The 23,091-nt window shown below is 42.0% G+C and overlaps 1 protein-coding gene across 3 annotated transcripts; it reads left to right on the forward strand.

Annotated features, from left to right (window-relative positions):
* The first annotated feature begins 6,953 nt into the window (after positions 1 to 6,953).
* PTHLH (parathyroid hormone like hormone) lies at positions 6,954 to 20,835 on the forward strand. 3 transcript variants are annotated; one of them, XM_021690672.2, is made up of 4 exons: positions 6,954 to 7,084; positions 10,081 to 10,203; positions 15,812 to 16,234; positions 20,359 to 20,835. In XM_021690672.2, exons 2-4 carry the CDS (start codon positions 10,103 to 10,105, stop codon positions 20,366 to 20,368), a joined length of 534 nt encoding a protein of 177 aa, XP_021546347.1. In that variant the 5' UTR covers positions 6,954 to 7,084; positions 10,081 to 10,102; the 3' UTR covers positions 20,369 to 20,835. The 3 variants fall into 3 exon arrangements, with proteins under 3 accessions (XP_021546347.1, XP_021546348.1, XP_021546346.1); XM_021690673.1 differs by lacking the exon at positions 6,954 to 7,084 and adding an exon at positions 9,366 to 9,528 and having other exon boundaries at positions 20,359 to 20,608; XM_021690671.1 differs by lacking the exon at positions 6,954 to 7,084 and adding an exon at positions 9,577 to 9,885.
* Positions 20,836 to 23,091: the final 2,256 nt, after the last annotated feature.

A 23,091-nucleotide genomic window follows, 5' to 3' on the forward strand; every position in this document is an offset into this window, starting at 1 on the left:
TCTAAGATGGAGTGATTTCCTCATTGTTATTTGCCACTGGATTCTGGATAAGTCAGGTGCTAAAAGATGCTTTCAGGTTTTGGTTTGCTTGGATTAGACCTGATGTATTTTTCATTCTTCCTTTCTACATCTCCTAATGTAGAAAAGTGCAGCATTCAGATGAAAAATACATGGGCCATCAAGACAAGTTCTCCCATTGGAGAACAGGAAACGAAACTTGTGATGACTGTGAATGAACTCTCTGAGAACCAAATGAAAATCACAGAAATAGAAACCAGATGTAAGCAATCATGAATCCAGGGCAATACTCTGCCTCCAATTTATTTTTAGCAGAAATGTTATTAAAGTCTTTTCAGTACCATAATTAATTTTCAAGGATTGCCATTAACCTCATAGCGTAAAATGGGACAAGAAAATTTTTTGCAAAAGTTTAGTGGAAAATATTGATTTTTAAAGTAGTTTGCTGTGTGTTTGGTGGTTGTTGGGGGTGTTCTATGGTTTTTCGTTTTCCCAGTTTGACCTAGGAGTAATGACTCTCTCACCAGAATGTAATCCGTCTTTAGATAATAGTGGCTGTTTATATATTTAGGATGTGTCAACCTCCTCAAGGCTGGGAAGTATCATAGCCTAATATAATATTTGGCTTTCAAGCTTTGGGTGTGCAACAAGAGGACCAACAGTCTTGTTGGTTAAAATCAACCCAAGGTATTAGAGTTTGGACATGAACTTGGCCTGCCCATGCCAGAGGGAATACAAGTACCTTCTTTCAGGCTCTGAATGAAATCATTAATTATGTCAGCAGCTCCAGCGATAGACCTGGAGACACTTTGCACTACTTAGCAAACAAGCTACCTTCTCAACTGTTTAGAAGTCTGGGGAAGATCTTAAAGATCTGTACTCACTGTACTTACACAGCCCTTTCCCTGCAAATCCTCAGACTCTCCTTGATCCTGTGTCTCTTTGGTTTTACCACACCGGGGTTGGAATGAGATGAGGGAAATATGTGGCTATGATGCCCAGACTGTGTATTATAGAACTAAAAGAACATCCTGGTGCACCTCGACAATGAAACTCTTTTAAAATGAGGGTTTTTGGAACCATATCAACCACACTTGAGTTCCTTCTCCATTTAAGGCCATCATAGGTCTTTTAAGGAGTAATTTAACTGCTATAGACATGTACATTTTTGCCTGTTAAGAACAGCTTTACAAAGAATATGACCTGTGTTTACAGGACAAAAAATTTTTTTAATCCTTTCCACAAAAAGCGGCTTCCCTTTTTTTTTTTTTAACCATTAAAAATACTTTGGCAGTTTTATGTATAATTACAGCTTAGCAGGATGAGAATTAAAGAAACAAAGTACAACAAAATTCTGCTAAGGTCAGTTTAAATCTTCTTAACTAAGTACTCTCACATAGTAATTGACTTTAGTATATTATGATACATCAAAAGTCCACATTTTCCCCCTCATTTACCAGTCTCTGGGAAGTGAAGCACAAATGAAATGAAGGGGGAAATGTCTTCAGGAAATGCATGTAATACATGCACTGAGCATTGAGGAAAGAGAAGCTTTTGAGACTGAATGAGACACGGGATGCCCCCAAATCCACCACGATTTTAAAAAGAATATGCTTTACGAAAGGTTCCCAATAGCAGATCAAAGAGCTTCATAAACGAATTTTGAACGACAGATCTAAGATAATTAAAACTATGCTTTCATTCCTCAGAAGTGCAGGTAGAAAGAGCTACAATTCAATTCGATCCCACAGATATCTTCAGAAGACCAACTCTGGGCGCATAGCAGTGTTGGGCACATTGGGAAGGTAAGCACACAAAGGAGAGACTGATGGATTTTTTTTTCTTTTTAGCTCATAGACAATTATAGCAATTGAATGTTTAACTCTTGAAAGCAGGGAAAAAAAAAAAAAGAAAGAATAAAACAGTCCAGCAGCTTTAAGAGAGCTGCTGGTGAGAAGGATTAAAACCCTCTCTAATAAATGTATCAAATTTAATGGATAGAAGAATGAGATCTTAAAAATCTAATAAATGAGCTTTTGGGGAAAACTAATTTTTAAAAAATAAAGAAACTGGGGGGAATTAGATAAACTTTGAAGGGAAAATTCTCAATTGGTATCACCATGGGAGAGAGGAAAATGCTAAGGTACCAATAGAGGGGAGGTAGGAGGAAGAAGCACCTTAAGTTATGAGCAGATAAAGGATAAAAAAATGAAATCTATTTATATCATTTTATTTTTTCTCCTTTCTATGAAAGGAGAGTTAAGAGATGTATGGGGGAGGTTCACTATCAAAGAATAGAATAGGATAGAACAAAACTCATCTTCTGAATTACAAAATAATAATATTAAAATATTATTATTCCAGTTTCATAACGTCCAAGGAACTGGGTACACACTTAAGTCTTATTTATTTTTATAAATAGAGAACAGGAAAGTAAAGGTTTTATATCAATTTTATTGACTTGGGAAAATATTTACAAGAATATATAGAAAGATTTCATTTTTCTGCATTAATTATTTTTATTTTGTAGATCCAGATACTGAGAGAGAGAAAAGCTATGAAAAATTATTGAATCATCAGACTTTCTATTTTATATCAGGCATTCTCAAGGTTGTTTATAAGCATATACACTCTTTCTCTCTCTTTTTTATAAGTACTGCACCACATAAGAAAAAAGGGTAAAAGCAACAAGCAATGTGTTCCAATGTGATGTCTTCTGATTTATGCAGAAATATACAAAAGGTTCTGTTAGGTACTGGATGTTAATTAGATATGCACTCCATAAACAAAGGCACAAAATTCAAATAAAAGCTATAAATGTTTACAATATTTTGTAGTTTTTCATAGTACTTAAGGGAATTTGTTATTCAAATGGAGATGAGATGGCTAATAGAGATAAGTGGGGGGAATTGCCAAGAGAAATTAAAAGACAAAAAGGTAAAATGTGGTGACAATTAAGAAGACAAAACATTCTTTGCCTTAAATATGTATAAGAGCTTAATTAAGTTCATAAACAGTTCTTCAAAAGAATATGTCACAAGAACTGGGCAAAACGGACTTCAGGGAGAATGGACCTACAATATTGCATATTACATGGGAATTTCTTTGTTTCCTCCTTTGCTAAGAAGTGGCAATCACACCGTTCAGGGCTCTGGTGAATAATAAAGAACTCACTCCTCTGAGCAATAATATTTTACAAAGGACCCCAACCGCCCCTAGGAAAGCCCTGAGACACCCGACAATATTCAGCAATAAAGTGGTTTTGTGGACATTCCCATAGCGATACTCTCCCGCATTCAGTTCATAGATGCTTTTAACCAATAGGGGAAGCATTAACAACACCATTGTGCTCGTTCGCTGGAGAATAGAACCTTAGCACAGCGAAGGGAAGTAGGCTGCTGGATGGACCAACGTTTCTCAAAGCAAGCTCAGTGTTGCCTGAGGGGGAAAGACACCTTCAGGAAGGAGCTAAAAGGAAACCCACAATTTGGACTCGAGTTTGTTTCCGTCTATCTCTGGAATTCTGCCTCTGCGACAGCGCGTCCCGGAGTTGTGCAAACGAACACATCCAGCCTCGTGCCCGGCGCGCACCGGCTCTGTCGCCGGCAGGCTCGGGCTGCAGGGTGTCGCGGCCCCCGGCGTGCTGGGGGGGGGGGGGCGGCGGGAAGGGAGATTGGGAGGGGGTCCGCGCCTCGCCAGGACAGCCCGAACACGCATGTCAAGGACTCTTAACCACCATGGACAGCTCACTGGCTTCCCCCAGCCAGCTCCGCGCTGTTCACAAACTCCACAGGAGCCACCAGCTAGGTTGATTTTTATGCCCTGGAGACGTGCCATGTTTCACGGTCTACACCCCCCGCGATCGCCAACTGCAACCACTGAGCAGCTATATATAGACAGAGCGGGCTTCGAGAATTAATAACCCTCCTTGCCCTCCCATCAGTCCTTTAAGGTACCACTGGATTCTAAGAATCAGACGGAGAGAGTTGGCAGAGAGAACTTTGTTCCACGTCCCTTCATTTCCTCTCCTTGCCGGCGCGGCCCCTCACCCCGCCTTGGCTGTGCGGATTGTGTTAAATGAAATAAAACAGACGGGCCCCGGGGCTCTGGAGCTGCACCGACGGGAGGCGGGCTGGCAGAGGGCTAGTCCCGGGGCTTGGGGAAGAGGGAGTCGTCCCTGCACACCCCCCTGGGGACCGGGACCTGCACCGGGACAGGGCCCAGGAGGGGGTGGTGGTGGAAGGGTGGGGTACATCTGCCCCCACCCTTCTCTTCCCCCACCCCCACTGGGAATTTATGGTCACCGTCTGCCAGGGGCTTATGTCAAGTTTGAGTCATAGATTGACCAGAAGGGAGAAGGGAGGGGAGAGCCCTGCTTGGTGGAAGTTCGCTCGCGCCTTCGGACCCTGTCCTCGGGTCATACTGTTCCCGAAGTTTCCTTTCGCCTGCAAGCAGGAGCGGGGCCCTCCTGCGAGGGGCGGGAGGGCTGGGCCGGCGACTTTGGCTGTACCCAGGAGCGAAACCACGCGCAAAACCCAGCGGGATGGGGCGGGGCGCGAAGGCCTCATTTCTACCGCTCGCGACAGAACGGATTCTGTGTGACAATCCCGAATCCAAATTCTCAGGGACGGAAACCCCAAAACCCAGGAACCATAGCTAGACTGCCAAGGGGCTCCCAGGCCTCTGAACTTTCCAGCAAGCCTAGTATCCCCGGGAGCCAAACCCGCATCCTCCTCGGGGATCGCATCTGCAACAGGCGAGCTAATTCTGTAGCGGGAGGCGGGGGGAGGCTGATAAAGATCGTCCAGAGGTGCTCATGCCTCTTTCGAGATCCTGCACTGCTTCCCTAAAAGACACACACCTCGCCTCGCTGAGTCCGGCGCGCAACCACTGAGCCAGGAGACCCCAGAGAGGAAGCGTGCAGCTTTCATGCTTGCTTTCCAGAGCCCTTAATTCTGACAAGAGTCCCAGGAAGGGCAGGCAGAACCCGAAGACACCGTCATCACAAGCTGAAAGCGAAAGAGACACAACGCCCGTCTAACTGAGGGTGCCGGATGTCTTTGTGCCAGACGGGATGGGCACCCTACTCCGGGTGCTGCCTTGAGAAGAGACTGAGAGCTGCCCTGTTTTGCAGAGGTGGAGAATGGTGTTAGGGGAGTAAACAGCTTTCGAGGTCCCAGTGACTCCCGTGGGCAGCGCCTTGCAGACAGCAGGGCTCACATTTTAAGAAAGGACGATTCTTCTACTCACAGAGGAGCTGGGAACCGGCCAGGAAGGCTGTGTGGCACCGCCCTATCCGGGATCAGTTGCAGGTTGAGGGGTTGTCGTCTGAGCCAGGTGGGACTCTCCCTGTGGTCTCGCACAAGTTCAGAGTTGCCTACTTCGAGGAGCCAAGAACTCGGCCCAGCCAAGGGCATCTGTCAGGCATCAGTCCAGGGTATCAGGACTCCTGTTCTTAACTGCTCCCCCTTTATCCCCCCACACCACCCCCTGCCACCCCCTCGCCCAACACACACACACAGGAGCACCATCCCCGGCCAGAAGACTCCTCAGAGGAGTTATGATGGTCATGGATTTAGGAGGTGCACAAGTACTTGACCTTGGAGAACTGGCCCCTAGAGACCCCCATTTCCTAAAGACCTTCTCAGCTCACATTGGCTTGTGGCCTCAGGGAAAAGTGCCTCACTACTGAACTTTCTGGTCCTGTTTGGGGAAAGCTGAACATGGCCCAGGATGTAGGGAAGGGTGAGGATCCTGTGAAACCCACTTTTCCAATAAGAGAATCCCATTAGCCCGTTGCATGTCTAAGGCATTTCTCCCTGAGGCAGTTCCTGCAGATGTCAGCAACCAGCCCTATTCCTGGAGAAGGCAGCCTCTGTTTGGGTCTTATCATCTAACTAGGAAGAGATTTAATAATCACACACCCTTTCCTAAGCCTACTTGGGATTTAAATGCATTTTGCTACCTTGAGGTCAGCTGGCAATGGCCTCCTCTCAAGTCTCAGACCACATTCTAATAGAATCAAATAATAATTTTACTTGAGGTAATTTAGCAAACTTCTCTATGTAAAAAAGAAAAAGTTAGGAGAAGGGATGAGTTCAGTTGTTTGGTTTCATAAGATTTAGAAAAATAGCTTGGAGCTACAGACTGGCAAATGTTATTGGTAGTAAGATAAGGGATGCTGATTGGTCATAAGGGAATTTCTGAGCCCAGGTGCACTGTTTCAAGAGCTCTAGGGACCTTTTTGGTTTGTATGTTTATTAGCTTGTTGTTTGGGCTGAGGAGGGGAAAAGATGAAAAAGCTAAACATAAATGTTACGGTTTCTTACTTAATTGCAATAGGAGATATCCCTGGAGATATACTTCAATTGGTTATTTTAACATGAATTTAGGAGTAAAAGTGTACTGAAAAGTTTAGAAAATCTCTTGTTAAAATTGGCATATAATGCTGCCATTGGGGACTGGAAGATGGAAGTCTGCGGCTTGCTCATGGGCTCGGCATTCGTGTAGGTGTAGATCTCACAATGCTAACTTGTCTTCACATGGAAATACTTCAGATTAAAGACAGGCCTTCAAATCCTCCTATTTGCTAAGGTGCATTTAAGTGATAGCAAGTCCTAAGCAAGCATTCAGCCTCTATTGGCACTCACTCTATGCCTAAGCAACCCCCCCCTCAAAAAAACCCCAAACCCCTCCTAGTGTGGAGTCATCTCATTTGTAGTTGTGTTCTCAGCATTATCCTGGAGGTTACTCAGTTATATTGGGAACTAGATTATGATGTCAGAAAAATATCCTTTTCGCAAGGGCAAGAAGTCAGGGTCCTGAGTATATATTGAGGAGAATTTCTACTCAAAGTAATAAACAGGGCAGCTTAGCAGAGCTACCTGCTTTCTAATAATTGCCTTTAGTGAGAACAGAAAAGCCTCCTTAGGAAGTTTTTAATTCATTTAAGACTTAATTTTACTTTTCTGAAGAACAGCAACAAAAATTATTTCTGGAAGAGACCGCTGAGAAGATCCCCTTCGTTTGGCCAGAGGAGCAGAGAAGACTGTAAATCAAGGAAAAGGTGAAGTAATACATTATTAGGAAGCTTCAGGATTCCAAGTATATAAAGACTATTTATTTTTCCTGTGTCTATATTTTCTCTTTTTGTGGAGGAGAGGAAATTCTAAAAATATTTGATAGATGTTTTGCCATTAACACCAGAAAAGTGTGTGGGGAAAAGAAAAGAGGGAGGGAGGGCGGTCCATTTTGTTTCATTAGTAGAAAAAGCAACATAAATCAAAGCAGTCTATTGACGGCAGCCTTTAATTTATAATGTTCTGAGAGTATAATGAATTTATTTACGGCATAAGTGATTTGATATTTTCAACCTATGTTTTAACCTGTTATTGGGAGAGGGTTGACTTTTTAAAGCCTGAGTAGTTTGAAATTTGGCTAAGTACCTTTGGGTTTTTTTATTGTGGAAGCAAATATTATCATTTTAATATTAGACAACTTGCAAGTATTAAATAGTTCATTTGTGATTTACTTTTTAAAAAATTTTTTTTTACAGATTTTCCCCCTTCAGATGGAATAATTACATTAAGGCTCCTGCTTCTTTCTGGAAAGAATTTATTATAAATCAGAGTGTCAGAGATTCAAAGGTTGACATTTCTGAGCGCTGATACTTTGTCTTTTCATGCCATGCAAACAGATCTAACATTTAGAAATTCTTAAACGAAGGAAATTGTGGAAATTCCCAGATTTTTTTTTTCCAGTGGGAGGAGGCCAAGCTTTTTAAATATGGAGTTTAGGGTAATCAAATGAGGGAGAAAGGAGCTTGTGAGAAGGAGTGACTCCCACCCAAACTAAGCAGCTAATGTTAACTGCTAGCTATCTGCACTTAAAGAGGGGAAAAGGGAGCCGAGATCAGCGAGGGAGAGGGCGCTGTTTCACCCACCCTCGGTAAAATCCGTGGTGCATCAGCCAGGAAGCCAGGCTTGATAAACGTCAGGCTCCCTAAATCTCCTCAAATCTCCAAATCACACTCGCCTTCTAGAGAGTATTGAAACGTACCAGTGGGGCTGTCTATCTAGAAGACAAACATCCTTTGAATGGTTCCCAACTGCCCGCGTTCATTTCAGAAAGATAGAGGAGTCCGTGGGGCGGGCTTTCACATCCGCTCCAGTCCTTTCCTAGCTGATACTGCCCAGTAATTCAGAGCAGTCTTTCTTCCCCGCCCAATAGTTTGGGAAGAACCCCCTGCTTTCCCTTCGCTTCTCCGAGGCAGAGCCGCGTACAGCGATAGTTCCGCTTCATCTGTGGGCTGAAGCGACACGGATAGAGTCATCCCAGAATATGTAACAGGGGACTGGGCTGGGGGTGGGGTGGGGTGGGGGCGAGAGAGTAGGCTGTCTGGGAAAGGGTGGGTTAGACTCTCGTCGGTGGGCGAAGGGGCCGTGTGCGCTCCCCAGGAGTGTCGGTCCACCTCGGCAATTCAAAAGAGGGTCTTCATCACGTATGCGGGTTTTCTTGGACCAGCTCCAGATGTCCTCAGCTGTTCTAAGACAGCAAGAAATGTAATCTCGACCTGAAGTCTGAAACCTTTTTTTACTCTTCTAAGCGAAGGATCTTCCCCCCCCACCCCTTAGCCGATGCTCCCCACTCAGCGGGTCCCTGGAAAGGGCCATGGAGGAGGGTTCCCATGTCGCTCCCCAAGCTCCCGGGCGGTCTTAGGGCTCCTTAAAGCCACGGGCCAACCGCCCACGACCTCCCCGCGGAGGATTCCGGGCGTCCGCGCTCTCCGGCCCCTGCTCCTTGGCCTCCGCCTTGCCGGTTCGCCCCCGCCGGCCTCGGCGGCCTCGGCGCCCGCGCGTCCAGCCGGGCGCCGTGACTGTTCGGGCCGCCCGCACGCCCTCGGGGACCTCAGCTCGCAGCTCCGCCGTGCAGTCTGGGGCCGGTCGGACCCAGCGGGAGCTGGCAGATCCGCTTACGCCCCCGGCCCCGGGACGGCGCGGCGGGACCGGCGCTCTGGGGTGGGGCTCGGCGGACCTTCGGGCAGCGCCGCGGGCGGCCGAGCCGGAGGCGCGGGGAGCTCCGCCGCTCGCAGTACACTCCCAGCTCAGGGCTCCCCTCGGTTCGCTCGGGCCGCGCGGGGCCCGCTCGGGCCGCCCGTCGCCGCCCCCGCCCCCCGCGCGCCCGCGCCCTTGCTCGCCCCGCGCGCGTTCCAAGGGCGCCACCTCTTTGCGACTAGCTCACTTCTCCGGCAGGTTTGCCTGGGAGCGTGTGAACATTCCTCTGCTAGGCTTTCAACTCGCCTCCAACCTGCGCCGCCCGGCCAGCATGCCTCCCCGCCCGTGAAGCGGGGCCGCCGCTGCCCTGCCGCTGGGGCCGCCGCCTCCCCTCCGCGCCGCTATTAACCCGCCCTCGTTGCCACCTGGCCCTCCTGATCGACGACACACGCACTTGAAACTTGTTCTCAGGGTGTGTGGAATCAACTTTCCGGAAGCAACCAGCCCACCAGAGGAGGTAGACAGACAGCTATGTATATAAATGTGGGTCTCTACAAGTGACTCTGGAACAAGACGGCCTAGTTCGCAAAGAAGCTGACTTCAGAGGGGGAAACTTTCTTCTCTTTTTAGGAAGGGGTTAGCTCTGCTCCACGAACCTGGGAGAACTGCCGGCCAGATTTAATTAGACATTGATAGGGAAGACGTGTAAACACGCTGCTCATCATTTGTGCATATATAAAAGCATTTCACGGTGGTTATTATTTCAGAGGAACGTCTCTGATTTTTGCTTTGTTTTGCTTTGTTTTCCTTTTGGTCCCTTTTTGCCTGTGTGGTTTTGGAAAAAGCACAGTTGCAGTAGCTGATTCCTAAATAAGTAAGTGCTGAGAGGCTTCAGAGAAAGTTGTTTTTTTTGTTGTTTTTTTGGTTTTTGGTTTTTGGTTTTTTTTTCTTTGCAACTTGGGAGATGCCCTCGATGCAACTTGAGAGCCAGCTAAAACGGGGAGCGTGGTAGTCCCGGGAGATGGAGATTCCGGACTGACACTTCGGGCCCCTTTCCACTCTGTTGCAGGTCGCGAGAGCGAGAGGATACGATGCTGCGGAGGCTGGTTCAGCAGTGGAGCGTCGCGGTGTTCCTGCTGAGCTACTCGGTGCCCTCCTGCGGGCGCTCGGTGGAGGAGCTCGGCCGCCGGCTGTAAGTGCCCCGTCCTCCTCCGGGCGCCGGGTGAGGGCTGGGAAGGCCAGTGGGAGAGGCCGCCAGGCTGGGGCGCTGCCGAGGGCTCGCAGCGGTCACTGATGCTCCTTGCCCGAGTTAAAAAGCGGGGAGAGTTGTCTACCTGCCGGGGAGGCTGAGACCGAGTCCTCAACCCCGGCGGGAGCACTGGTTGAACCTCAAGGGGAGACTGGCAAGAGACCGATTTTCCATGAGTTTCCGTAAGAGGGAGCGCAGAATCTCCTCTAGACAAAGATCATCTGCCTGTAGTGAAAGGAAAAGGTTTTACTTCCAGGACCTGGGAAGGTTTTATTGCAAGAGACAGATAACTCGGAAGAAGCTGAGGGAGCCGGGGGACATATGTCTGTGTGCGTTTGATTTACAGACTGAATGTGGGTGGCAGTTTGTGTGTGAAAAGCAAAAGCCTTACATCTAACTTTATTATGAATGACATAATTTTAAGCATATAAAATGGACCACATTACATAATGAAGGCATATTATATAATAAAGTAGTAACAACTTTGCAATGGCACAACTCCAAAGTTAGTATTGATACAGCCCAGGAACGCTAGAGCGCTTGACTCCAAAATGAATATTAGGTGTGGAAACTTGTTTTTTCTTGGAATTATTGCTAACAGTTCTTTAATCTGGAGTCAAATATTTGCATTGTAGACCGAAAACTTGTATTTTGGCGTTCTCATTTGGTGGTTCTTTTAAGGATAATTTTGACTTTAACATAATCATACATCCGGGCACAGCAGAGAAGTATTACCATGTTGTATGACTGAAAAGTTGGAAGAGCAGTCAAGTAACACTATCTTAATAATCTGTTGGACTGAGCAGTACGTTAATGTGTGTAATACCATCTTTGGGTGATCTTTAAGCTGCACACTCAGTGTTCAGGATGGGAAAACCATAAAGTTTGAGAACTGAGAGGAGTTTGCCTCTGGAGAAGGAATTAAGGAGCTTTTACACTAACAATAAAAATAGCAATATCCAATATTTACAATCAAGTTCATGGTGCTTCCTTGTAAATTCCCGAGGGTGTACAAAAAGGCAACTGTTTTATATGTGCCCTTGGTCTATTATTATTAGAGCAGAAAATCCTTAAATGAAATTACTTTAGACATGTCTGAACCTTGGCACCAAAATGAAAATCTATTACGAATCTCCTAAGGCAAATTGTGTAGAACATTGTACTGAAGATAAAGCTTCATTGTATTCTTCAAATCAACGTTTTGCTGATGTATTTCTGAAAATTGTCTTCAGACTTTTTCTCCTTTTAAGACTTGTATTAAATTATTTAAAGTCCATATATAAATATAGATGAAGAGTGCATTTTTAAAAGCATGCTTAAATACTGGCCAAGAAATACTGTCTTGGAACAGAGCCAGTTTTTTCTTTACAGTTGCTTGAGAAATACCTGTTTTCTCTTTTGAGAAACAGTAAATGGACCATGATTAAATCCACAGTTATGACATAAAAATAGTGCTAAGTTGTCCTAAAGGTTATTTTTTTAACTCTTTCTTTGTTGCACCTTGCAAAATACACATCAGAAACCATTTAACAGCCAGAGACTCTGTTATAGTTTTGTTTGTGGGTGAAATATAATATTGTAGTTAAACACTCACACTCAGCAGATGGTTATAAAACTACCACAAAACATTCTTATAGTTAATGGCTAATAGATCATCATATTACAGCCATGGTTTTTCATGAAGGCTGAAATCATCAGTAGATGAAGATGTTTCATCAAGTTATTACAGCCAAATGAAGTTTAAAAAAAACAAGTCATTATTTTTGCTTTGCTGCCAAGTAATAGTAAATTTTGTGTGCTAGACAAAACATTAGTGTACTATTATACTAAATCAACCTAACTTCTTGAAAGAAATGTTAACATATAATCAAATCGTATTACTCCCCAATTACTTTTCGCACCAAGTATTAGGAAACTGCTTTAGATGTTTTTTGTAACTAGGGAATGACTTTGGGGGGGGTGGGGGGGGGGGGGGAACTACTACAATAACACTTCCTAAGCCACGCAAAGGAGGCAATTATAAGTTGTCATAGTCCCAAAGATTTTAATTAATGGGGCTAGAGCATGAAAAAATTGGAAGTTGGAAAGGGAGGCCTATAGACATTCTTGTCCCAATGAACATGACTTTCGGCAGGTAGCAACCTTTGTGTTTAAGTCAGAGAGGGAATTCCAGCAGATTCGGAAACCTAAAACATAATTGGCTGATTTGCTTGGGAGCCAGACTGGGTCTATTCCATTTAATGAAAAGCATAACTTTTGACTGAGTCATTTGGGTTGGAAGGGACTTGTGGTGAGTCATCTTCACTCTAACACCCGAACCCTGACTCGTGCAGTACCACAGAACTTTTCTTCTCAAACCCAGACTCCTTCCTAAGTAGCTGAGCTTCGGCACAAGCACGCTGCTCCTTCCTGTGTTGGAAGAGGCAGTCCTATTCCTTTACTCCCTGCCTTCCTTGATAGAACCTTGAATTTACTCTTCTTCCCTGAAAACTCCCTTGAGAGTTATTTCTCTTTAGAGCAGAAGAGCTATATTTTGACTGGATTTATGCTTATCTCTGTTAAGCATTTCCTCCATATTTCTGAAAATTTTTTTACAATAATCAAAGGAGACCATAAACGTACCACGTGAGGATTGTAACAAATGCCGTGTGAACCACTGGGCTAGGGGATGTTTGCAGATGTATAGAGTAATAGACTATTATTGAGGCCATCTTTATCACTTAAATATTTCAGAATTATCTAAATGGAAAGCCTCCTTAATTTAGATTCATTGCTCCCCACCTATGTATATCTAGCTTGTACATGCTAGTGATTTACCCTTGTGTCGGTTTGTGTCTTGTTTTGAAAATAAATAAAACGCTCTAGGGATCTTATTCCCTTGTTGACCATAAAGATAGTATTATATTCCTGCTCTTCCGGTGCAGTTGCCCAATCAGAAATTCATTCTTCACAATATTTTCAATGCAGAAGTCTTTGAGCTGTTCCTTGTGTTCACAGCATTTGAGATTTAGCATTTAAGAAAATCTGTGTTTTCTAGTATTATGTTAACAATTACTCCTAAAAGGCAGAAAGAATCTTGGTACCTCACAAGAGAGACACTATTTTAAACGGGACAGAGTTGTGCCATCTTTGTAGACTTTTATAAAACAGGAGGGTAGCGTGAGCCCTCCTTGTCTCATGAGAACCATCCTGAGAAAGTACAGTTCTTGGGTTAAGAAGGCACTGTGACTCACAGTTGACAGGCTGGCCAAGATGACAGGTATATATGCCAGGCAGAGGGGGCATATAAGCAGGGGTGGCCTGATTAGAACAGACCGACTATTAAAAGTTTTGGCTTTGAGTTAAGCTAGAATGGGTTATATTATACATTTGGAGAGCAATACAGATGGGGTGGTTATCTGCCAGGGATTGAGAAAGAAAGAAAAGCCCCAGATCCTATAAATGATCACTGGTTCGGAACTTCCTTTCATGTGACATTTTGCTAAAGGATACTTATTAAACTGCAATACTTATGAAATATGCAATTAATTCAGACCTATTCTTTAAAAATGTTATTAGGGTGTATAAATGTATTATACCAAAACCTCAAATTTGTATATTATTAAAAGTTTCCAGAATACTAACTGTTGCCATAAAGTAAGTGAATTTTAATCTAGTCACATGTGGCACCTTCAAAAAGGAAGAGAGACTCCTTCATGCCTCATTTAAACCAGGCTCCTGTTAAATTCCTTTCCATTAAGTCATGTCTTTTTTGAACAAGCTGCATGGCTTAAAGTCGGTCCACACACTAAAATACTAAAAGGAAGCTGGTATTCTGGCTATAAGGTCTAGAGAAATAATGCCTGTATTTTCACGTCTTACTCTTCTTTGACTCACAGTATCACTAGAAAATCTCTCAGTTTCCCCCAGTGATAATCCAAACTCTAGAAATCCTAGTTCCTTATTTTGGGGGATGAAAATGGCCTTGCTGGAGCAGTAAGCTTGATCTTCAAGGAAACTGACAAATTGCTCTCCATTTGCCCACTGTCCCTCATGGTTCCCACCACAGGCTTTTTACTCTATGCCCTTCACTTCTTGTTTCCTCAGCATACACTTCCACTTCCACAGGAGAAAGGATTGAGGTCGTTGAAAGGCAATCTTTGGTTTCAGAATCAGAGGACCTGGTTTGTGGATCCCTGGTTCTGTCATTGAATCTCTCTGACCCTCAACTTCCCTATCTATAAAATGAAGATAATGCTATTTTTATTGTCATATTTCTCTGAGGAGTTAAAGAAGTTGTACTAATGAAGGCAAATAAGGGACCCAGATACTGTGTGTGAGAGAGGTAAGAATACATGGGAGATAGCCCTGTGAAGTACCCTCAGACACTTGACAGAGAACCACTTTGAAGAGTTACCCAGTGGTAGAAATTGGAGTAAGGTAAGGCAGAGCTGAAGCAGGCATGATATGACTGATTAATCTATGTGATCCCTGCATATGGTGAATAATATACACACAGAATAATACAAGAATATGTGGATGGACATTTAAACAAGAGTCAGGGTGCCATCTAAGAGGACTGATGGGAAATTAGTTTGTTCTTTTCATTAGAGTGTTGTTTAAACCGAAAAGTCACTTCATACTTGTTCCTAGAGACATTTTTTAAAGACAAAGAGAACAAGTAGAAAGGTGAATGTCTCACTTAAGTCCTAAGGATAATACCCTCTGCAATTCTAAATTAAAAAAAAAAAAAGTAACTTGATGCATGGAAGAAATAGAATGATCTCAATTTAAACACAAAGAAACCCATTTTAAAGAGACCACCCATTACTTTACAGAAAAATACACATACGCTCTCTCTTTGAAAGCCACTTGGCTTTCAAATATAGGCTCCTGGTAGCCTATCCTCTACTCCTCATATTAAAATTCAGTCTGAAAAAATAAATAAATAAAATAAAATAAAATAAAATAAAATAATAAAATTCAGTCTGTTAGGTAGTTCCCTAGACAGGCTCTACTGCTCACTTCCTCTCCAGCCTCTGTTTGCCTTTACTCTTACAGCTTGCTGTTCTTTGAGATCCAGTATTATTATTTTCTTACGAGGGGAGTGGTGTGTGTGGGTGGGTGGGTGTGCGTGCGTGCGTGTGCACCGGGGTGAGTACTCAAGTACATTCAGCCTCCTTTTAATTTCACGGGCTAGGACGTCTGGATTTATTTTCCCAGCACAAGTCTAAAAAACATGAAAAGCTCAGTTTTTTCTGTCCATTGCTGAGAATAACTGAATCATAATGTTTTAAGTTGAGAAGACAGCATAGAAATCTCTGAATCTGACCCTGCCTTTTCAATGGAGAGGCCCATGTTCTCACCGAAGCCACAGACCTGGGGAGCGGCCTAAATGGGATTTGGGGCTGCAGACTCCAAACTGCCCACACTTCCGTTCCCTCTCTGCTCTTTCCCCACTCCACAAGCTTGCTTCCCTTCCAGCTTGTGCCTTTCCTCTTGTCTTGGAGGTCTATACCAACAACTAAAATATTATCATTTTCTTCCTCTCCTGCTGTTTTTTCCCTTAAAGCAAAAGAGCTGTGTCTGAACATCAGCTCCTTCATGACAAGGGGAAATCTATCCAAGACTTACGGCGACGATTCTTTCTTCACCACCTGATCGCAGAAATCCACACAGCTGAAATCAGAGCTACCTCGGAGGTGTCCCCTAACTCCAAGCCTGCTCCCAACACAAAGAACCACCCCGTCCGATTCGGGTCTGATGATGAGGGCAGATACCTAACTCAGGAAACCAACAAGGTAGAGACATACAAAGAGCAGCCACTGAAGACACCTGGCAAGAAAAAGAAAGGCAAACCTGGAAAACGCAAGGAGCAAGAAAAAAAGAAACGGCGCACTCGGTCTGCCTGGCTCAACTCTGGTGTGGCTGAGAGTGGGCAAGAAGGGGACCACCCATATGACATCTCTGTGACATCGCCGGAGCTCAATTTACGGTAAGTGGCTTCTATGCCCCATAGACTTTCCTTGGTGTGGCCCCCAGCTGGGGTGTGTAGGGTCCTTCCACCCACCACAGCTTGAACAAACCTAGAATGTCCTCCCTTTCTGTGCCTCTATCCATTGCTCCACAATTTAAAAGCTTACAAAAGCAAGATGGCTCAGAATATTATCTGCCCTCAAGCAGCGTCCTCCCACCCCCTAAACACAAACGGGGCTTGGATAACCTGTGTCTATTCCTCCACCATCTCAACCCCAACACCAATCCTTTACTACTCTACCAAAGATTTTCCCTTCTTAGTCCGGCTTCAGAAGCCTGGGACCATCTTCATCATTTGCTGCAGAAGTATATTTATTTCCCTACTCTCGCACCTTGGCAAACTTTCTTGATCGTTTTGTCATTTCTTACTTTTTTTTTTTTTTCACTTCAGGGGCGAACCCAGAAGGCTTTGATATGATCTACAAACACTACAGAACAATACTGTACCATAGACAATTCTGAGCTGGTCACATTTTCCATTTAATTATATTTAATTAAACCTTAAATTTATTTTCATTTAAATCAACATTAAACACTTAAACACACACTCTCAATTTGTTTAATTAAATTTAACTCTTGTTTCTACCAACTCATGAAAAACAAGTCATGAATGCTGAAAAATTTTAAGTTTTGACTTGCGAAGGACAACAGTTTTTTCTCATGTATCTATTTATCCACTGGCAAGTTGAAATAATTTTTCCAGGGTATTGCAGTACGAATAATAAGACTTCACATTTACATGGCTTGTTCATCCTTGGCTCATGGATGCAGGTGGTAATGGCATTCACTGACTTCGGGGTCAAATACCTTCAGTTCAGTTCAGGTCTCGGGTCTGAACTTATTAAAGTTTACAACCGTGGGCAAGTTACATGGTCTAAGATTCACTTTTCTCTTCTGTGAAATGAAGATAATGATTATAACAACCTCACAGGGCTGGGTGAAGATTAAACGAGATTACATGGGCTACATGCTTGTCATAGTAAACAATAAAGCGTAACTTGTTGTTTTGGTACTTTTAGATCCAGTGCTGATTGTTCTATCTATCTGGATATATGTGTTTCTGTGAGGTGAAAAAGCAGCAAATATTAACCTCATTTTATAAACCAGAAAGCCAAGGCAATCCATGGCTAAATGACCTCAACAGCCCTGGGAACTGGGATAGGTAGTCCTCAGAACTGGATTTGTTTCCCCATTTCTGGATATTTGGACCAGCACTGTGTTAGTGCTGCCTCCTGATTCAGGCATTTTCACCGACAGGATCTTTTCTGGTTTTTGCTTTTCAGTATCGCTCTTCTGTGGGGTTTGAAAGAAAGAGGAAACCACACAAGGACGTGTCATATGCAGCTAATTATCTCATTAATTAGAGTCCCTTGTTATTTCTCCAGGCCTTTCCTCTGACTAGTAGAGATAGGATTACAGGGTGATATTTCAAAGGGGAGTTTGAACCTACTTACCATCACTTGTCTCTTAGAGTTAGGTTGACAAAACTCATCATTAAATAGCATATAAAATGATAATTATATTGGACAAATATTTCCACTTCAGTAATTAAGGAGTAATGACACTAGAGAAACCTTCAGCAGAGTGAATGACCTATTTTGCAAATATCTAACGGATCTGTAATGGGTAACAAACCCTGTAAATCTTGGCTCAAAGCACATATTCAGTGTATTTTAAGATAGGATCCTAACTGTACATACTTATAACTAATGCAAGGGCTTTACTGTCAGAACCTATTTTTTATCCATTGTCTTACCCTGTGTGTACATACATTTATTAGAGTTCTGAAAACGAAAGTATACTTTTTTATGGATTTCATTTATTTAGGATTTGCAATGCTCTGAAGTATCTGGGAATTTAATGAAATTCAGCACTCATCAATTCTTATGCCCAAAGCTACCCCTATGTTAAAGAGATCTAGTAAAAATTAGGCAGTGGCCTAATCAAATCCAGACCTAGAACTGAAAGAAATAGAATGTTTCTGCTTTCTCCTTTCTGCTCCCTGGTTGTGAGGGACGTTCATGGAAAGCATTGTTTGTTTGGCAGCCAGATGTTGGCCCTCTCCCAGTACAACCCAACAGAGGTGCAGGGAAGATCCGGGAAATTAAGGAGTGTACTGAGGAGACTCTATGGGGCTATGCAAATGTTCTAATCCAAAGAGAATCTTTTCAGAATAACTATTTTGCAGTTTCATAAGCCACCAACCTTTTATTAGTGTCCTCTCTTTAGTCTCTTTGCATTATTATACAGTGATCTGATGATATGGCAAGCACAAATTTTAGTAAAATATATGTATTTCTTAAGAAAAACTACTGAGCTAAAACTGTCTGGCTCCTCTCACATGAACCAGTGGGAGGTATATAGTTCAAATGTTGGAAATTACATTTTGAAATTTTTGATGTTGTAAATGAGATGTCCAGATACAGTAGGACTCATTTAATTGAGACCATATATTTTGCCTTGGTAAATATTGACTTAGAAATAATACAAAAGCTTCTCAGTATTCAAAAGAGACTCTAAAGTGTTGTCATACACACACACACACACATACACACAAAACATACACATATACTTTCAGGTCATGTTATATGTTTTACTTGGCTATTCCAAAACGTGCCATTATAACAAGCAAACTGGCTGGACAAGGGGCAATATAATTAAAAGATCTTTTCCTTGGTCCTTTATCTCTTTTCTCTTTCCTTCCTTCTGAGGAACTAATTGTTCAAAATACTCGTCATTCCCTCCCTGCTTGCATCATTCTTAAGTTCAATTCACTAGATACCTTTCAGTACAAAAACATTTTAAAATTGATACAGCACACAAATTATTGAGTTTCACAGTCACCTTTTGGGCTTTATTCATAATGTACATCCACCCACCATTAAAAATGTTAATCTTAAGTTATTTTCTCTGCAGTTAGGAGCTATTTTGCCATTCCAAGCAAAACGATTGCTGAAGATGTCAATTTCTTAAGACATTAAAACACCCTAAATGTTCAACTTGCTTTTTTTTCTTCAAGCTGCACAAAAAGTTCCTAAATTGTCAAGAGTTGGCTCTTCTGTAGGTCTCACCCCCACATGAGTCTACCATGCAAAACTCTGCCGACACTCTGGCTGTTAATGCAATGGCACAGCCAGTCGAGTTCCATTCTATAGGTGCTTCCTTAGGAACCACTGAAATAGACACACAAAGAGAAGAGAAAGCAGGGAAAATGCTGCTGGCCCATCTTAAAATACTGTCACTACAGTGTTTTAGAAAGAGTTAGGAAAGGTGTCAATCCCCGGTGGTAATTTATTCTGCGTGATAAACACAGTGAGCTGAAACACTGCTATTTTATACTTTCAAATCAATTGATTCTTATTCCCTAATTTAAGATGAGCTTTCCCAATTTCTAATTCCAGATCAATTCCAAAACCAGCAAAGTGAGAGACAAATAGTTCTTAGTTTTGACTTCAAAAACTAAAATCCAAAAATAGCTTTGTTCGTTAGTGTTTAAGGACAGCTAATGGAATGACTGATATCATCAAATCACCAACCAAACATACTGTTCAATTCCACATCCTTCCAACGTTTACTCCAAATCACACCCTCTACTCTCCTAAGAGCTATTATCTTAGTGAAAGGTTGGCCAAATGGAAACCTGAACAGAATAAGCAAATTCTGGATCACCCATGTCAGGCATCGCTGGGGAATAAACTTCTAGCAAGGTGTATGGACTGCACAACCTAGCCTTATTTCCAGACTCTCGAATGTGTCCCTTCTCCTCCAATTGACTTTCCAATTGGCAGCTTTGGAAAATTCTCCCAGGGTCTCCTTTTTCAGACAGAGTTTATAGAATTAGAAATGCAAGCCTTTTCTCTTCCTTCACTACATTGATCATTTGATCATATTGAAGACCCTGCTGTAGCAAAGGTTCTGGAGAATCAGGTGGATCCCACTGATACCTCCTATTGGGAATATTTACAAGAAATCCCTGGAATCTTTTCCATTGTAATTCTGTGCTCCTTTATTTTTTATGCCTTTTCATTTGTTAAGGAGAATTAACCTATTTTCTCCTCTTCATTCCCTTCCTTCTCTTTTCAGGAGGCATTGAAATTTTTAGCAAAGACCTTCAGAGGACATATTACAGGATTCTGTAATAGTGAACATATGGAAAGTATTAGAAATATTTATTGTCTGTAAATACTGTAAATGCATTGGAATAAAACTGTCTTCCCCATTGCTCTATGAAACTGCACATTGGTCATTGTGAATATTTTTTTTTTGCCAAGGCTAAACCAATTATTATTATCACAATTACCATAATTTATTTTGTCAACTGATGTATTTATTTTGTAAATGTATCTTGGTGCTGCTGAATTTCTCTATTTTTTGTAACATAATGCACTTTAGATATACATATCAAGTATGTTGATAAATGACACAATAAAGTGTCTTTATTTTGTGGTTGATTTTAATAATGCCTAAATATAATTATCCAAGCTGATTTTCCTCTGCATGTAAAAATAGCAGTATTTTAAATTTGTAAAGAATGTCTAATAAAATATAATCTAAATTACATCATGACTCAGAAGGTGAATTATGTATACCCTTTAAAATTTCTACTAGAAGGAACATGATGTAATATTTTTAACTGTATTTGAATATGGTTTTCAGTATAATATGTTTTTATTGGTACATATTCCAACATTTTCACATTAGCTTTTAGTTAAAAACCACTTAAAATGTATTTCGTCCAATATTTAAGTTCAGTTCAATAGAATGGCTGAACTATGTAGACATCTTTTTATGAGGTATGTCCAGTTTGAAGTGAAGATGGGAGAGGGCAGGGGAAAAAAGCAGAGAAGTGAGGAGAAAAGATTATAGAAACTCAGTCCAGAGAGTCAGCCAGAGCTGAGAAAAGGGAAAGAGGCAGATCAGGAACCTTAAGGCCAGGGGCAATTTTCACCAATGTAAAGTTTAATTTGAAAGAGCTTGCTCTTACTGGTAACAACAACAAGCATAAAAGAGCTACTTGAGAATTTTACCAGAGAAAGGGAAAAGGACTGAGATCTGGAAAATACATAATAACTCAAAAAAACATTCCCTGAGGAAGACTGCCTTCCTGTTGTATCACTCCCTGCTCCAGGGACTTGGGTTGCCAACAGCATGGTGTGACACCATATGCAATCACCTTTCCACTGTGAGTGTCATCCTACTTGTTCCTACCTCTATGTTCAGATGAAAACAGACATCTTTTCTTCTACAGAATTTTTTCTTTAACTGTCCACAGCTTAGGACCCACCCATCAGTAAAACAGTACAACAAAACAAAAAGTCTATGAATCAAGCAAGCACATATTTGGGAAGTATTCTGTTTATGCTCCCAATCCTGTTAGATATCTTTTAGATGTTTGGAAGATGCACAAGAAGTAAAATATTGTAACTGTCCTCATGACTCTCTCATTCTAGTGGGTAGATTATACATACATTTATAAGAAACAACTAAATGCTGGATTCAAGAAACTATTAAATGATCCAAGGTTCTACAAACACTTTATTTTATTTTTTTAAGATTTTATTTATTTGACAGAGAGAGACAGCAAGAGAGGGAACACAAACAGGGGAGTGAGAGAGGGAGAAGCAGGCTTCCCGCGGAGCAGGGAGCCCGATGCAGGGCTCCATCCCAGGATCCTGGGAACATGACCTGAGCCAAAGGCAGACATTTAACAACTGAGCCACCCAGGTGCCCCTCTACAAACATTCTAAAAAGGAAAGATACACACAAAGGGAGAGATTGGTCTGAGCTCTATGTGATTAGAATAATGTTTCTGGGATATTCAAATATTTAAAGATTGAACTTATTCATATTTTCATTTGAGTCCCATAGCCTTCAAAAGTGGACCCATCTTACTATTTTTTTGGTAAGAAATGTGGACCTATGTGAATAAGCAAAACCTAGAATTTGTGCTTAGCTTCACATATGGATTTGCTGGATATGGTTTTTAGCATTCAGAAATTGAAGGCCAACACACTAAACCTGTATAATGCAACTAGTTTGGAGTACCATAACAACAGATATGACCACATTTTGCAAAACTCCATCTGAAACTCTAAATCTTAAGATTGCACCAAATCCATCTAAGTTGTTCACATGAAAAATACGCTTTTTAAACACTGGCTTGGTAAATACTCTAACATTAAGGCAAGGAAGTATCAGGTTCAGGTCATCTTTAAGTTTTTCTTCACCAATAGCCCATCCCTGAAAAGAAAAGGGGGAAGAGGGAACTTGGGAATTTATGGTTATCAAATCTCACCAAAGCATTATTAATATAATTATTGCCTTTAGAGTCATATGAAGGTCTTCGAGCAATGGTAAAGACTAAAATCATAGGATAAGGCATGGAGTGGAAAGATGAAGGAAGCAAAAAAGCCTTTTAAGAACAAATGGTGATTTTTTTATGACATTGTCATTTTCTATGAAAGAAAAACTGAAATATATAATTTAAGATAATAAGTGTTTAAATATAAATAAACTCTTAGCAAATTACAATCTAAGTGAATATGATTCAGCCTTGACTTAAGTCATGTTTATAAAGCAATAACAAATAAGGGTGAGTTGGACTAAGTATTCTAGAATTAAGAAAACCTAATCCACTAACTCACTATTAACTTCCTCCAATGTCATTCAGACAGGAATTTGGTATTTAATTAGACATCTAAGATATAGTCATGGACATTGGGGAGTCCAACTCCAAGCAAAAGACAAGAAGTGATAGTTAAGTGTGAAGCCCCTATTCCTTTCTTCTGTATTTCCCTAGCCATTGTCGTAAAACAG

The sequence above is a fragment of the Neomonachus schauinslandi genome, chromosome 5, assembly GCF_002201575.2.
Source record: "Neomonachus schauinslandi chromosome 5, ASM220157v2, whole genome shotgun sequence".
Lineage (NCBI taxonomy): Eukaryota > Metazoa > Chordata > Mammalia > Carnivora > Phocidae > Neomonachus > Neomonachus schauinslandi.

What these genes read in the sequence shown, in the direction of transcription:
- PTHLH (XM_021690672.2), top strand. Translation starts at nt 10,103, where the DNA reads ATGCTGCGGAGGCTGGTTCAGCAGTGGAGCGTCGCGGTGTTCCTGCTG. An exon ending in GAGGAGCTCGGCCGCCGGCT is followed by an intron (nt 10,204 to 15,811) that starts GTAAGTGCCCCG and finishes TTTCCCTTAAAG; the next exon opens with CAAAAGAGCTGTGTCTGAAC.